Source organism: Octodon degus, unplaced genomic scaffold (genome assembly GCF_000260255.1).
Source record: "Octodon degus isolate 3935 unplaced genomic scaffold, OctDeg1.0 scaffold00089, whole genome shotgun sequence".
NCBI classification, from domain to species: domain Eukaryota; kingdom Metazoa; phylum Chordata; class Mammalia; order Rodentia; family Octodontidae; genus Octodon; species Octodon degus.
The window spans coordinates 935,810-952,825 of NW_004524665.1; the positions used below are offsets into that span (position 1 = coordinate 935,810).

Here is a 17,016-nt window from a genome sequence, read left to right on the forward strand (position 1 = left end):
AGAGGAGTCCAGAGGAACAAAGCCCTACTCACACCAGTGCTCCGAGTCTCTTCTGTCACCCATCCAAGTGTCTGCAGCATGGGACCAACAGAGTTACATTTTTATTATTTCTGTCCTGGGGATCGAAACCAGGCCCTCTGCACTGAGTTGCAGCTCCTCCATTTTTAACATAGTTTATTTTTTGAGCCAAGGTATCCTTAAGTCTCTAAATTGCCCAAGCTGAGCTCAAAAGTGCAGTTCTCCTGCCTCAGCCCCTCAGAGCGCTGGGAGGACAGGCATGCACCACCTTGCCTGGCTCCAGCAGGGTCTGTTATGAGAACACAGGAGTAAACAGAGCCTGTGTGATGCTCTTGCTGGGTGTTCCCATGGCTGCTTAACCTACAGAGTTAATGTTTGCTTCTTACTTTCCTTCCAAATACTTAAACAAACTGAAAATATTAACAGATTGTACAGTATCGTTTAATAATCAGGGTGTGGGTGTATTGCTATGGCATTTGGAAGATTAGGGGCAGCTGTTCTGAGGGTAGAGAGGGAAGGAAAAGCATCTTGAATTATTCCTTCTGCTTTAAACCCTCCCTTACACCTGATTTTAGGACAGGGCTTGACCTTGCCAATTGTTTCCTTGTGGATTTAAAAATATGTTGTTCAAAATGATTCTAGCACTCCTGGGCAGCAGTTAGCTACAGAATGGGATTGAATACAAAGTGGCTCCAAATTGCATTCAGGCGGCCGAGAACCAAGGCGCTGTTTGCTAAAACAATTCCATGTGACCCCAGGAAGAAAGCAGCATGTAAGATCTCTACTGAGGCCACAGGTCCTGTGCGCGATGCCTATAGGCACTCCTGAATTTCTTGTACCTCAACATCGTGTGCCCTACATCTCACTAGCAAATTCAGACGCACACCTTTAGATGAGAATTCTTATTTTTTTCGTTTTTCACCCTTCTTATTGATTATCAGCACCTACTAATCAATCATTAGGAGGTAAGATCAGCTCCTAGAGGTGCAGCAAGTGGCCCTTGAAGCAACAGAGTTGCTCTATTAGTCCATTTTCCTTTACTATAAGAAAGTACCTGATGCAGGCTAACTTTATAAGGAAACAAGGTTTATTCAACTCACAATTCTGGAGATTCAAAGCCTAAGATTAGAAAACCTCACTAGAGTGAGGTCAGGGAGTCCTTAATGGTGGAGTAGTACCACAATGGTAGGGGAGGGTATGGAAGAAAGAGATTGCATCACCAGAAAGAAAACCCGAGAGAAGCCCAGGGATCACACGCTGTCTTGTATCAATGCATTCTCATGAAAACTATTTAATCTCTTCTACAGAGGCTCCTTAGTGACTGAAGTATATCTCATTAAGCCCTGCCTCTTAGGCCCCCATGGCTCCCCATATTGCTAGGGACCATAATCCCAATGCATGAACTGAACCTTTGGGGAACAGACTCTGACCACCTACAAACCACAGCCAATGTATTACTCAGACTATTAAAAATGTCATAAGCAGTGGGACTATTTCACAATGAACATCAGATCCCAATGATTTGATGTAATTTTTGAAGGAACAAAAGAGACGAGTACACCTCTGACTTGCTAACATTTATTCAATATTCTCTGAAATTAGCAAGAATCAGAAGAAGCACATATCAATCAAATACAGCCACAAAAAAAAAGTCTTAGATATAAATAAAGATGCACTATGAGAAATACTCACTATGGAAGGAACCAGTACTCTCTTACATTTACTACCTCTTAGCAACAACAGCTCAAACAGAAATTTAACTTACTCACAATATTAAAAAAAAAACCCTTGACTTTAAAAAGAAAAATATAGATTGAAATCAGTCAAAGCTCACCTCACTAGGCCCTTTTGTTGTATACAGCTTCAAGGCCCAGTTCGACAGCTGTTACAAAAATGACAACAACAAACTCAAAAGAAAGTTTCTGCAAAGTTCAGTGGAACAGCGTGGAAATAAGTTACTTAACCCATGCACGGGATAAGGCAAAGGCTAATTTCATTCAGGTTAGGAAGAATAAATTTAACTAGTCTCTTTTTCACAAAACAAACATTTCAGACATCTTTTTAAGGAACGGGTATACTGTATTATACACCATACGCTACTTTATATATTTTTTCCTACTCTACTCAGAAAGCCAGCACTCACATCAAAAAGAAACTTCTTGATTAGACTTATTCTGTAACAACCACAGAGATTTATCTGGGTTTGGGGTATAATCTACCTTGGGATGGGCGCACACTTATCGAAGCATACAGTGTAGAGAGCTGAAAGTACATTGAAATGTAGTCTATTGATTTCACAAATTTCATTTTTTTTAAAATAGGTTTTTCAAACTAAAAGCTGCAGAAAATTAGTCTTTCGATATTCTACGGAAAACTCTTGAGCAGCGAATGTTTTAAATTTCTTAACCTTTTTGATTTTCTTAAAAATATTTCAATGAGTGTAGTATCCCCATCTTTTTGAAAAATAATCAAAAAAATAAGATTACAAATCTTTTGTTTTAATCAGTGTGACCAAGGGTTTGTCATCAGGACTGTAATCCTCATAGGCGATGGGGGTCACGTCGTACATTGCAGGCCGGGATTTCTTTCCAAACCTGAAATCAGAGAGAGCAGATGCTTGTTAGATAAATACTGGATTTTGAGTCCTATTAAAGGCAAGTGGTGAGAATAACTCATATTCAAGAACCAAATACAGCTATAACAATACTCTAAAATATATTTTCTAGCAAGTACAGAAACTTAAGACATCCTGTTATAAAAAAAAAAAAAAAAGATTTCACAAAATACCGATTAATTAATGTGTATACATCCAGGTTAAATCCTGGCAAAGCAGTCAGGCCAGACAGTTCTACAATAAATAAGTTTTAAGAAAATGTATATTGATTTGTGCTTTTCTTCCGAGGCCCATAAATATTTGAAAAGGCACATTTGTTTTACATTCACTGTAGAGCCTGGACTATGTCATAGTGGGTTGTGGTCCTCACTCTGGAAGGACAGGCAGACAGACTCCCAGGCAGAAAGGACTCTGAGAACCCAACACAGAAGGACAGATGGAGGAAAAGGCCTACAGTACTGCGGCATTTGCCCGCAATCCCCATGGGCACTCATAGGATTGCTTACCTGTGCCGCCTCTTAGCTTCCAGTCGCACACAAGCCACTGTTTTCTTGGAGCACAAAGCAACTGACCCAACAGATCTGTCTATCAAAATCCCCTCGCTAGCAACACTGATGCCCCGAGCCAGGGACTTGGAGTTCAAGTTTGGGACAGCTGAAGACGGCAACTGTCCCACCAACAAAGCCCATTGTTCTTTGGGGCAGTTCCTTTGCACACAAGACCTCGCCTTCCCTAAGCCTCTGGAGCTGGGGCTGGGGAGATGGCTTAGTAGAATAAGCACTTCCCTGGCAAGCACAAGGGTCTGAGTTCAATTCCCGGTCCCGCTAAAAAAATAAAATAAAATAAAATAAAATAAAATAAAATAATAATAATAATAATAATAATAATAATCTAAGCCTCTGGAGCAACACAGGATTCAAACACTCTTCCATGCAACTGTCCCCCATAGCTCCTCCATTTTTAGAGACTGCATTTTTATTTTTAAGACCAACAGGTATCATTAAAAAGGAATTTTTAAAAACTGCACACTTTAAAGAAGGCTACTAGGATGGGTCTCCTAGGGCTTCAAGGAGTCTATCTACCCTGGCTCATGTCCCTTCTTTGCTCTTTTCTTATTTCATATCTTTAGAAAGTCTGGCTGCTTGTGTATGGTGGTGAGAAATGGGATCAAGTGAAAAATGAGAAAACAGCACATTCCTCATTTAATCTTTTATTTCTAAACCTTCATCAATCCTTTATTTCTATTCATTCAAGACTGACTTCAGGAGCACAAAGGTGTAAATCATACCAGACAAAATACAGGGTTTTGCCTAAAACAGTCACAGCTGTTGCTGAAACATTAAAGAGAACAGAAGGACCAGAGAGATAGCTCAGTGGGCTAAGCACCTGCTTAGGCAAGCTCAGGAAACAGAGTTCAATCCCTAGCAACACAGGCTGCATTGGTCCTGCCCCGGGCCCAATGAGCCCGCCACTGAGACTGGGCATGGTGGCGCATGCCTATAATCCCAGCACTGAGGAGGCTGAAAACAAAAGTATCACTATGAGTCTGAGCTGTGTAGTGAGACCCAGTACCAAACACTAAATAAATAAATAAATAAATAAGACATCAATAAAATCATTTAGAAACTATGTTGCCTCTCTGGAGCTCTAGATGGGGGCAGCCCAGCTGTAGTATGTCTATCTGAACTAAAGGACATCTGCATAACTTGGGAACAGGAAATTAAGCAGTAAAAAAGTCCATCATGTTCTATACTTTTTCCCAGGTGTGAAAATGTCAGAGGCAACTTTAAGCTATAAATATTTTGACAATTTATTTCCTATAAAATAGCTGGCTACACGGATAATGGAAGTAGTAACTTAACAAAAATGCTCAGCGACTCACAGGAACTCAGAGAAAAGCTTTCCCCACATCATAGCCTAGTATTGTGGGATGGTTTCCTAGGGAACCATGATGTAAGGATCACAAACCAGATTAATTAATGGAATAATTAATCGATTGCTTGAGAGGAAAAACACAAGCAATTTAATAGATTGTATGTATGCTTTTACAACTTGCTTTTTATGTGATTTCATATTTGGAGGAGGAATATGCCTTCTCAGAATCCAGAAAATGAGATGCCTCTGTTTCATGTTATCTATTCGCAAGCCTAAAGGTTGCCATGGAAACAAATATTGACAAGGGAGGTTTGAGGACAGCTGTCCCAGACCCACTGAGTGAGACAAGTCAGGAACAAAAACCATTCAAGAGTAGCCATCTCAGACTGGGGAGCTAGTTCGGCGGCATAAGTGCCTGCCTGGCAAGCACAAGGTCCTGAGTTTGATCCCCGGTACCACATGCCATGCTGCCCCCCAAAAAACAACAGCAAAAGAAATAGTAGCCATGTGTCTATGTGTGTGTGTGTGTACATGTGTGTGTGTAAATGTGTAAATGGACTGGAGAATGTAGAGCATCATTTTGTGTCCACCTTGTTCTACAGGCTGGGTGTCATAGTAACAGTTAAGTCCAACCAGTATAGCTCATAAGGGTAAAATTGGTTACAAAAGAAATCTGAATGAAGAATGAGTAACATGGCCAGGCCTAGAGCTGCAGCTCCTATACTTCACCTTCCTAACTGCTGGAAACCTGGCCACATTTCCTTAGGTCTCCTCCAAAGTGTAGTGTCTACTGTAAGAAAAGTATGTTTTATAGCAAATGAATTTTTAAACACCCAGCACACTGAGATAAGCCTTTGTCTGAACCTCCTACATCTCTCCTGGTGGCCGGCTTACCCTGGGAGCTAAAGGAATGTGTATTCATAGCTACCCGGAAAACAGTGTGGCTGCGGCTGTAGGTGAATTTCAGCCTTGGGCCTGTTTTTTAAATAAAGTTTTATTGGAACAAAGCAGAGCCCATGCATGCTGTCTCTGGCTGCTTTTGCACTGCAGAGGCAGGGTGGAGTGGTTAGGACAGAGAGTGGGTGGCCCACCACGTTTAAGCTACTGTGTGACCAGCCCCCATGAAGAGGTGATAACATCATCTCTAGTGATTCCTGTCTGCAACGACCAGGCGTGATCATTTGATGTGATATTCTTCCATCTGTCCATCCCCCAACCCTACATTCTTCAAATCAACTTTGGAACTATTAACTAAGTAACTGCACATTTCCGGAATGTTTCACTCAACATTCTATATGATCTTTTACTCAGTATTCTTGCTATTAAAACTTTTTCAGGTTTAAAAGAAATAGAAAATAAGTTTTACTCCTGTGCTGAGTGGGAGCGCTCAGTGGCTAAAACCACCTGTTCCCAGCCAAGGCAGCTCACACCCTGACATGACCACATGCTGTGATGCCTTCCAGATGTCTATAGAAAAGGGAGCCATATTTATAAAAGAGAGGGATTAACTGACACAAAGCTTCTGGCCCCTGGAAGAGTAGCTCAAAGGCCCTGATCTGGTGGTGGCTCTGTTTTCAGCTCCTCCCTCAGCCCCACAGGATCATGATGCATCTATTCTCAGTCACTCAGCACCTCATTCTAGTGTCTCCTTTTCATTGATCATCTCAACTCACTGTCACAGCAACCTCACCCAGTGAGCCCTTGTTCACCATCCCATTACAGATGAGGAAGTGGAGGTGTAGGGATAAAACTCTAGGCCACACCCCTTGTAGGAGGTGGAGATTGCTGGATTTCCTTATACCTATACTTCACATATGCAAGGATCCAAGAACCGCTTTCCTGCTTACTGGTCCTGACAAGGGCCTGTGTGCAGCACAGGGGGAAGGCACTGCCTTTGAATCAGCAAGAATGCTTTGATCCTGGCCTCCTCACTCACAAACACTGGGTAAATTGTATTATCTTACTGAAAGCAAATTCTCTTCACATACAATAGGAAACCAATGATATATGTGTCCTAAGTCTATTGCGGAATGGTTTGCAATGAATTAGCACAGGGCCCAACCACAATATGAATCATTGTAAAAACACTAAAAGAAGCCCTAGCCTCAGCAGTATCAGCACCACCAACATCGCAGGCATCATTATGTGCTGACAAGCCTTGTGTGCCTCCTTCTCTAAAAGAAACAAAGATTCTGCAACCAGTAATCATGTAGACCCAACAGTGCACTTTCATAGTTCACAGTCCCCTGAGAGTCCACAGCTAAGCAGTACCACAGAGGATGGCAGGTGGATCTGACCTTGAGAAAGGTCCAAATCAGGAGGTTTTGAGCTCTCTGGGGAAAAGTGACATGTCTTCTCCCAGTTTTCTTTTTCTCTCTTTCTGTCATCAGCCACTTCTTGCAGTCTAAGTAGTTAACCACCAAGTTGGGATCTCAGTCTCAGAACGTGGAAAATCATGGCTTTGCTCCTGTTGCTCATTCACGGACTCTGTCCTGCATAGGTCTAAGCAAAGCAGCTATGGGGCAGATGGCTCTTGGGACAGGAGGGAGAAGGATCTCCTCAACCCAGCACTAGTGCCAGCCAATTGATCTTCTCAGAAACACCAGATCCTTCCTAGGCCTCTCAGAATGTCACAGATGGGCCACTTGAGATGCATCTTGTGCGTCCACTAGACTTCAGTAGGTCTAATCCAATCTTATCATGAGGCTAGTGACAGGGACAGAGCCCATGATATGGACATTGGCTACAGGCCATTACTGAAAACTAGGGGGTTACACCCAAGGGACTGTGTTACTGCCAAACCACTGAAAGGATTCTAGGACAAAGCAAAGAAGGCCCATACGGGAGAGATCCAGCGGGTCTTTACACAGCCAGCTGTCCCAGTCAGTCTGTACTGAATAAGCACTGAGGAGAATAGTGTAGTTCCTCGGGGCTCCCAATGCATCAAAGAATAAAGCTGCAGTTTCTGCTCCATCCTGGGAGACTAAATCTCCCAAGGACAAAGAAAGAAGAGACCCTGGAATGCCAAGGACATTGGTTGATTCTCTGTTCTCTTTTGCATTCCCTGCCTCTGGTCCAGATTTCAGGACACCGCAAATATCTCCTAGGTAAGGCTGAACCCTGCAGTGAGTCTACCTCTCAAACAGGAAGGACACCCTCTGCCAACACTGAGCAGAGATCAGCCACTCATTTCAGATCTCAGATTTTAGCAAAGTAGTACACCAGGATCCACAGGAGTCACAGACATAGAAAGCAGAGGAAAGACTCAAAGGAACAGTCACAGTGGGCCTTGCAGGGCTGCTCCAGGGTTTCCAGAAGCTTAGTCCAGAGCCAGAGTAGCTGAGGAGCAGCCTTGCAGAGGCTGAGCTGTGGGGCCCTGAGCACCCCATCTCCCTCACCATGATATCCGCAAACCTGGGTGCAGCTCGCAGCAAGGGGCAGGACAGGTGCTGCGCACTGCCCCCACTTTTTCCACCGGCAGCTCTTCTCCCTTCAGCAAGGCTATGCCTTTTGCTTCTACTGGAGCAACAAGATCACCATTAGGCTGACACTTAGCTTTGGGGGCTTCCTTCAGAGAAGGCAAGCACTGAGTCTCTTAGCTTCTATGCCATTCAGATAGAATTTGTGTCTGCTTGTGTCATAACCAACACAAATAGGATGCCCCAACAAAGACCATTCAGCTAACAGGTCCACTGAGCCCTGCTCCTAAGACACCAGGCTCTGGCACTATTTACCATAGGACGCTGATGTTGGGAGCTGTGTACTTTAGACTCCATCATCAAAGAACAGAAAACATGGCCTACTTCAATGAAAAAATATCACTACTGATTTTTGGAATGGCTAGTCTTTGCAAAAGTCAATAAAGCATAGCTGATAATTAGTGGCATGTAATAGATCTGGGAAACTCAATGTATTATCTATTTATATAATATTTTAATATTTATAACTTAACATGATCATCATAATTCTTTATGAGGGTAGTTATATTTTTCTACACCTGAAGAAACTATCTAAAATATAGAGCCAAGGAAGGCAGTAGGATTCAATACCATACATCAAGCACCTGAATCTACACTCTTCCTAGGACCACTTAACTCCTCATCTTTCCTCCATAAAAGGGCACTGCATTATATAATATAAACTCTAGACATAGAATGATGGCTGTTTATTATTTTATTTTTGTAGCCTCTTCAAAGGGAATCATTTATATCTATGTTGACTTTTAAAAATAACATTGTTAAAAATATTCCCAAAAATATGCCAATGTACAGTGATAAAAGAATCAAACATTTTAAGGGCCGGCCAAATAGCTCAGAAGATTAAAGTGCCAGCTAGCAGGCGCAGGGGCTGGGGGTTCGATCCCCAGGCCTGCTGTGCTGGCCCCGCCCCCGGGGACACTGAGACAACAATTGAGACGGGTGTGGCGATGTGCACCTGTAATCCCAGCTCGTGGGAGGCTGTAAACAGGCCGATCACTAAGAGTCTGATCTAGTAGTGAGACCCTGAACACCTTATAGCCCCTTCCCTCAAATACAAAAAAAAAAAAAAAAGAATCACACATTTTACTTGGGTATGGTGGCACAGGCTGCTGGAATCTCAGCACTCTGGGAGGCTGAGTCAGGAGGGTCACAAGTCTGAACCCAACCTTAGCTCAAAATTAAAATCAGAAAAATAAAGGAATGGGTTATAGCTTCATACAAAGGTTCTAGGTTCAATCTACAGTGCAGAAAAAGAGAGTTACAGCCACAGATCAACACAAATTAAACGAGTGAATATAAACAATGTGAACAGCAATGACAAATCCAGAAAGCTGGCAGCCAATTGCAAAGGTTTGTTCCTAGTGGCCTGTCGGTTTGCCCTCGGGGGCTGTGCTGAACCTTTGTGGACAGGAAGTCCTGTTCATAACCCAACTCAGGCACTGTGGTGTGAGCCACGCCTCTCTCCCCTCCCCGCAGCGGAGCTCACCTGGCGTGCCGGATGGACGCGATGGCGTTGCTGAACTCGCTGTCGATGCTGCGGCAGTTGTAGAACTCCTCATAGGCTGGCCGGGAAGAGCCCTGGTACTCGATGCGGCTGATGCGGCAGATGCCCACGATCAGAATGATCAGCATGAGGACGAAGGCGACGCAGAGGGCGCCGATGATGACGTAGAGGGAGTGGCGAGGCATGTTGGTGAGACTCTCCGCCATGTGCCCCGACTTCCACTGCAGGTCTAGGGAAACAAGAAAGCTCAGTGTCTCCAGAAGGTGCAGGTCTTCCCCAACTGCACGTCACCACCTTGACTTCTAGGAGCCACCCGAAGTGGGAGGGAGTTTTCCCCATGAACAATGCAAGCCAACCACTCATATCTTTACTACAGCAGGACCTCTTACAAGTCCTAAAGGAAAATCAGGAATCGGCCAGAGAAATGGACAGAGAATATAAGTTCATCAAAAGATACAAACAGAAAATTGCTTCACTTCTTAATTATTTTAAAGAATACAACTCTTCTGCCAAGGTAGTCCAAATAAACATTGCTTAGCTTCTTAACGATTTTTTAAAGCAATGCTTCTATCAGTTTCAAATATTATTTAAAGATTATGGAAACCCCAGTAGACAGAAATGGGGACTGTAACCAGATACATAAACTTACTGTGAACTCACTGACATAACTTTAATCCAGCTACTCCCATTTTTTAAATTTATGTTGGGAAAATAGCCCTACAAACGCACAAAGCTCTGCCCAAAAACATTTACCTTACCATTACCGCCTTAAGTAATCCACTATGTCATGTCCAGGACAAGGTACAGAAAGCAAACAGACACGCATGTGCCCGCCACTTGGCATTAGTAAATGTTATCTTATCAGTTTTGCTCTAGATTTTTAAGCTTGCTTTTTTAACAAGAGCATGTCACAGACATAGCTCAAGTTCCCCTACCCTTGTATTGACTCCTCAACCTACCCAACATAAAAAATAGGTGTCAAGTCAAAAAATGGGAAACAAACACAGTATTTAACTCTCAGTGATCCAGAAAGATACTCATCAAATGGCAAAAGAGTAAGAGAGTGTTCCCCACCAGGACCTGCTTGTACAGGGCACTAAGTTGGTGATCAGGTGTAAGCTTACCAGGTCTACCTGCATGCAGAAAAGTTCAAGGTAGAGCGATAATAGCCCAAACCAGGTATTGTTCTGTTTTACAATGACTAAGCTCTTCAGACCATCTCATTGAATCCCACCACCCCAGCTTGCAGACAGAAGCCCTAGAAAACCAACTTCTCTTGGGGTGGGGGAGGCCTGTGGGGTTCAGCCGGAGTTCCAATCTTTGTCTCTGCGTAGTGATGATCTAACAAAAATGATGTCCAGAAAGCAGGATAACAAACGATTTTCACTTCAGTTCCTTATATGTCCTAGTCTTTTCAAGCTTGTTTCCCTAGGATAATGTATTCCTTTTACAACTACAAGAATAAGCAAGATGTTATCGGTAGAGATGCTCCTGGGATCACTTCCTGGCCTAACAGCAGGAAAAGTGGGGGCCTTGGGAGCACACTAACCTCACTTCTCATCCCAGATGAGACCTTGAATCCACTTCCATGAACCTCAGTTTCCTCATTTGTAAGATAAATTGCCAATGTATAGCTCCCTGGCTGCTGGGCACATGAGTTAGAAAACATGTGGGGAGAAATGGCATGCAGTGGATGGTCCCTAAGGAGGAGCACTGAGATGCTGGAGGCAGAAGGACACAGGAGGGCCCACTGTCCTCTCGTGCAGAGGCTCTGAGCTGAGGATTATCAAGCACTATCTCATGTCCCTCCTCAAAGCACCAAGCTAGATTATCAGGAAAAAACAGAAGGATAGGATGTAGCCTTTAGCGCTGGCATCAGACCTGTACATGAATGTCACTATCTAGGTAAATGGGAATAGAATTTGAAAGGAAGCTGTGCAAATTTAAAAAGAGCTATGAGGGACCAAAGAGAAGGTCAACTCATTTGGGGAAAAAAAGACACCTTCCTCCTCTCTTATCTTATTCACAGCATGACCACCACCACCCCCTGCAGACCACTATTTCATGGCAGGATCTTTATTACATCTGGGTAAGGGATTCAGAGATAGCTGGGAACAGGCATGAATCTGTCTTCCCATAAAATTCCCCAGCGCTCTTCTCACTGTTAGATTTTAGGTCAGACTATGTGTGGTTTCTGGATTCCCAGCTCAAGGAATATGAGAAACAGCTCTCCTCAATGCTGGAAAGTTACAACCTGAAGAACACAGGTAGTCAACCAAATAAGAGATCAGGACTACGGACCCATTTCCTAGAGGGCCAGCAGGAAAATAACCCACACAGCTGGCCTAGATGCTTCCTGAGAGTATGAAAAGACAGGATGGATGATGGGGCTTCTGAGCTTGCACCAGATCTGATTCCTGAATATTTATGCAACATCTATAAAGCCTGCTTTTGCCATTTGCATCTGCCTGCCCAAGCTCCTAAGGCAGATTTAGGAGCTCAGTAAGACTAACTGACCATATTAGTGTGTTCTCTGCTCTATCTGAGCCAACTCACACACAGGCTGACAGAGCAACATAAATCACTGCAAATAAATAGTCTCAGTGGAAGTGAGAGGTATTCTGGGAAACCAGAACCAAGGCTTGGTGCCCCAAATGGCAGCTCTTCCATTTGGCACTACCTGGTGCACACTGAGAGAGAAGACTCATTTTTCTGGCTGAAAAAGTAAGTGTGATTCGCTTGATTTCCAACTATTATAACATTCCCTGAAAAATTCCACTGCAGGCTGGAGTCCAAAGCTCAGCAGAATATGTTCTAACATCCTTGGATCCATTTAGCATCCACACAAGGGCAACCAGTACTGAGTCTGCTCTAGTTTGGTGGAGAACTCAGATCTGATTGCTGGGGAGGACCACATGAGTTCTTAATGAGTTCTTGGGATCTATGCATGCATTGTAGATAAATACCTGACACACGCTATTGACTGTATGTATGCAGTGTGTACACACACACATGGCCACTGCTGCAACAAACAACCCTGCTGGATCACGGCTCAACACAGTGCTCTGTCCCAGGCCTGATAAGCTGCCTACATTGTTTGCATTTCTCTCCATCTGCTCTGCCTCCCAAATCTCTGAGTTCCAAGCTGTTTGGACTTCAGGGAAAAGGTTTAAGAAAATTTCTTCCTGAACCTCTGCTTTCCTTCTTTCCCCTGCCCTCCTCTCTAAAACGAAACTCCACTTTGCTGCCATCTAAATGTTCTCTGATAGAAGTGAAGGGAACCTCTTTGCAGGCTAATTGGCTTAGGAGCTCAGCTGGATCTGAGTAACTCCAACACTTGGTCTCAGAGGCAGTGAATTGATCTGTACCAGGTGGTGGCAAACGCCAGTGCCCAGGCCAGGCACCATCCTCAGAAGTCACTGCTTCACGGCCCCGCACCAGCTCCATCCCATGGATCATTTCCTATGTTGGCCACATCCCGCACCCAGCAAAATCCCGAACCAGAACATGCTGCATCAGATGATCTCATAGGCCCAGCAGGTGCGAGACCAAGAGCTGGCGCACACGAGCTGTTTGGGGAAAATGTCACATTTAGGAGAGATATTTTGCATTTTTGTTTAAATTAAATTTGAGGTTTTTGCTGAAGTGCTTTTGAATTTAACATTTCAGCTGGCCCCAAACAATCATTTGGAGCTAGGCAGAGGGGCTAACATAGAGAAGCATTTCGAAGTGGACAAGAGCAACAGAAGGACAAAGATAAAACTCATTCCCCCATGACCTCCACTCCATCAAAGATAGACTTCAATTCAGCGGCATACTTACTTGAAAATAACTTGCCCTCATGTCTCTTTTTTAAACTTAGCTAGGGGAATATAGCTAGACTAGTGAATTTGCCCACCTATGCAATATAGGAGACAGGGACAGTGTTGTGTGCTGGTGTCCCTTAGCGGCTCAGGAAGTTCTGAGACCACCTGCCACCTAGAACAACTGCAAGGAGGGATTTCGAGTTGCACTGTTTCTCACAGTGAAGGTCAGCTATGCAGTGAAAGAAGTTGGTGGAACTGCAAAGAAATGAACAACCTGCTTCTCTTCAGAAGCAGAATGAGTGGGAAAGGGGAAGCAAAGGGATGGAGCATCTCCTTCCTAAACAGCCGCTCAGGGAGAGCATGTAACAGAAACACCTGCTTTGTGCTGGAGACAAAGAGGGAGGGAAAGGAGAGAGAAAAGAGGGCTATGGGAGTCCCTAGTCTTTCAAGAAATACAGAGAACAGCAAATGTCACCAAAAAAATGGTTTTTTTACTTTTTTTTTCCAGAACTGGGGATTGAACTCAGGCCCTTGAGTTTGCCAAGGATGTGCTTATTCTGAGCCATCTCCCTTGCCCTGACATTTTCTTTCTTTCTTTCTTTTTTTTTTTGTATTTTAGGAAAGGGTCTACAGGGTGTTCAGGGCGTAACTACTAGATTGGACTCATAGCAATTCGCCTGTTTACAGCCTCCCAAGAGCTGGGATTACAGGCATGTGCCACCACGCCCAGTCTAAGCATTTTTTTAAAATGGCTTAACTCTGAGAGGAACTCTGTAGACCCACAGGAGAGGATGGGGGATGGGATGCTCCATCTAACTGAAGAACAAGGGTATGCATAGTGGAGTCCCCAGGATGCTGGGCTCTATGGGTAAACGGGTACCAACCAAGGATGGAAGGGCTCAGAGGGAAGACTGTTACACTGAAAGGACCAGCATGAGCCAAGACCTATGGGAAGAAGGAGAGAGCAAAGGAAAGGACAGGAAGGAGGACCAAGCAGTTGCTGGGAAGTCAGAGACAAGATGGACTCAAAATGGAGAAGGCACTTCCCTACTGGGGAAGGCAGCCCCTTAGGTCCTGTAAGCAATAGCATGGCCTTTGGTCCTTCATGATTTAAGTGTTTTACTAAGGGTAAGGCATGAGCAAGGATGAAGGGTCTAGTATGCAGAGCTGCACTATGAAACAGTCCTCTGGCCGTGAGGATAAGGTGTGAGAGTCAAGGGTGGACGCCAGTTTGAGGATTGCCACTGTAGGACAAAGCTGGTGGTGGTTTAGCCTGGGCTGGCAGCATGGATTCAGAGGGAGTTGAATGAATGGGAGCGCCATGTTGGAGGTGGGATTAACCAGACTCAATGCAGCGTGGGCAGGCCAATGAGGGAAGAGAATGGCGGCATGAAATTCTGGGCCTCCAGGCTTGTGTTGCAGGATGGAGGAGTTGCTGTAGGCCAGCAGGGACCACCACAGAATGCCAGGTGTAAGAAGGAAGTCCCGAGTTTGGTTTTGTGTGTATTGATTGGGAGACACCTTTAAAACATCCAAGTGGTGATGCCAGATAGTTATGCTTGGAATTTTAGGTTAATAATTTTAGCTAATAATTGACATTTATTGAGAGTTCAATCTGTGCATTTATAACAATGTTCACTCTAGGATTGCTAAATGGATTATATGTCTAAACAAATTACTAAATAAATTATGGAGCTTTTAACAGTGGAAATACCATATGGTATCTTAAAATTGAAGTAAATCTGCATAAGCCAATATGGATAAACCTTCAAGATACATTATGAAGTATAAAAGCAAGATGCTAGCAAATGTACAGAGTGTGAGAAAAAAATAGGGTCATATGTCACCTGAATTCAACTGGAAGAATATACAGCAAAGGGCTAAGGATTGTCATCTTCAGGGAGTGTGGCTGACATCTAGACGGAGAGTTTATTTTTTGAAATCATAGTTCTTACAAAAATGATGTGATGGTTAGTTTTGTGTCAACTTGATCAGCTTGGGAGCCACCCAGGATGAGGGATTAGTGGGGCGCACTGCTGGGTGGGACATGGAGGCATAAACTTGGGTCTGTATCTGGTCCCTCCCCCTTGCCTCTCTCAATCATTGCTACTCTGCTCTGCCTCCTCATCACCAAGAATGAAGCATCTCAGTGCCTCTGTGCCCCTTCTGCCATGGAGTCCCTGCCTTGGAGCCAGCCCTCTGTGGACTGGACCACCAAACCACAGGCCAAATCTTCTGAAATGCAAGTTAGATTAAAGTTCTCCTCCTTTAAGCTGTAGGTATTATGCATCATGTCCCAGGGATGGGAAAACTAATGTAAGTGACAGCCAGAGAACAGAGGAACCCAAGCTAGTTGCATAAGAAGGACTTCCCACAACACATTACGTCAGAGATTTGTTCAGCTGTTACTAAATTCTATCTATTTAAAAGGAATAGTACTGAGATCTCCACTTACCTCTCTGGTCTAGGAGGAATTACATTTCCCTTCCCTGGTTCCTGGAGGTGCCTATGCAAAGCGTATAGCAGCCCCTGTCATGCATTCGGAATTGTGCTTAGATTAGGAGCTCTTGCAGCAGGGGCTGTTTCTTACATCTTTATAGCCCAGGCACTATATTCAGTGCCTGATAATAGAGACTCTTGACTTCCGACTGAATGTACAAATCCAAGCAGCCTGCTTAGCTAGTTCTGAAATGTAGACTGTACAGTGTGTGCTCAAAATAGATGGGGAATGCTTAATTTTTTTTAAAGTATGTATAAAGTGAAAGGGGATAGTCTGATGGGGATTAATGGCAATGTATTTTCACTGTAGTAATTTTTTAAAAGTTGAAACATTTGCTGTATTTTTCAGTCACACCTCATAATTATTTCAATAGTTTAACCATGTATTTAATTATTCAATGTATAGGCCTGATCAACTATCAGTCAGCAGAACTGATTACAACCGTAACTGTATAAATGCCATAGCTCTAAAACATATCACTTTGTAAAGATTCATAGGAATTTTGATTTTTAGACCTTGATTCTAAGAAGGCATGTTTTCCTTTTATAAAAAAAAAAAATCCAAAGAAAAAATTGTGATCCTTTTCAGGCTAGTGTAAATAAGTGAGAGAGAATTAAAACTTCCCAAGAGTTTTTCTGTTAATTTCCATAACAAGTATCTCAGGACACAAAATACAATACTATGGCTATTTGAATTATCCTATTAGGATGTTCCAGGTCAACTTCTTGATGATTTTGATCAATCTCCTTAGTTGGCTGGCTGTCTGCTTCTGTACTAACTGGGGACTTCACAGTAACCGCAAAGGAGAAACTTCCTAAGAAATACTCACGTGCTCACAGAAAGTAACTAGCTAGGGAACAGCTAAGAAGGTGTGAATTTGTATAAAAATCCTATTGGGGATTCAGAATCTCTAGGGATGGCTAATAAGAAAGTCGATTCACTCTCACATGTTGTTCTCGAAGATCAGGTTTTTGGTACATGCACATACTCTATATTTCTGAGCTTCCCATATATATATATATATATATATATATATATATATATATATTAAACATATTTTATATTTGCAGAAATAAACTTTCTGTAGTATTTTGTGAGTAAAAATAATAGCAAGTCTCTGCCTTATAATTTGTGCTTCTTGGACTATGATACTAGATGAATCCCATGATACTTGGAGGACAAGGGAGAGCAGTACTTAAGTACTTGAACCCCTCATTGTA

At 43.3% G+C, this 17,016-nt stretch overlaps 1 protein-coding gene across 2 annotated transcripts in view; it reads right to left on the minus strand.

The window, feature by feature from the left end:
• Positions 1-1,582: 1,582 nt before the first annotated feature.
• Positions 1,583-17,016, minus strand: part of Dner (delta/notch like EGF repeat containing) — a 340,243-nt gene continuing 324,809 nt past the window's right edge. For both annotated transcript variants that reach the window (XM_023722281.1, XM_004637300.2), the window contains 2 exons: positions 9,473-9,719; positions 1,583-2,612 (listed from right to left, as the gene is read on the minus strand). In XM_023722281.1, coding sequence (XP_023578049.1) covers positions 2,501-2,612; positions 9,473-9,719 — 359 coding nt within the window. In that variant the 3' untranslated portion in view covers positions 1,583-2,500. The remainder of the gene's footprint in view (positions 2,613-9,472; positions 9,720-17,016) is intronic.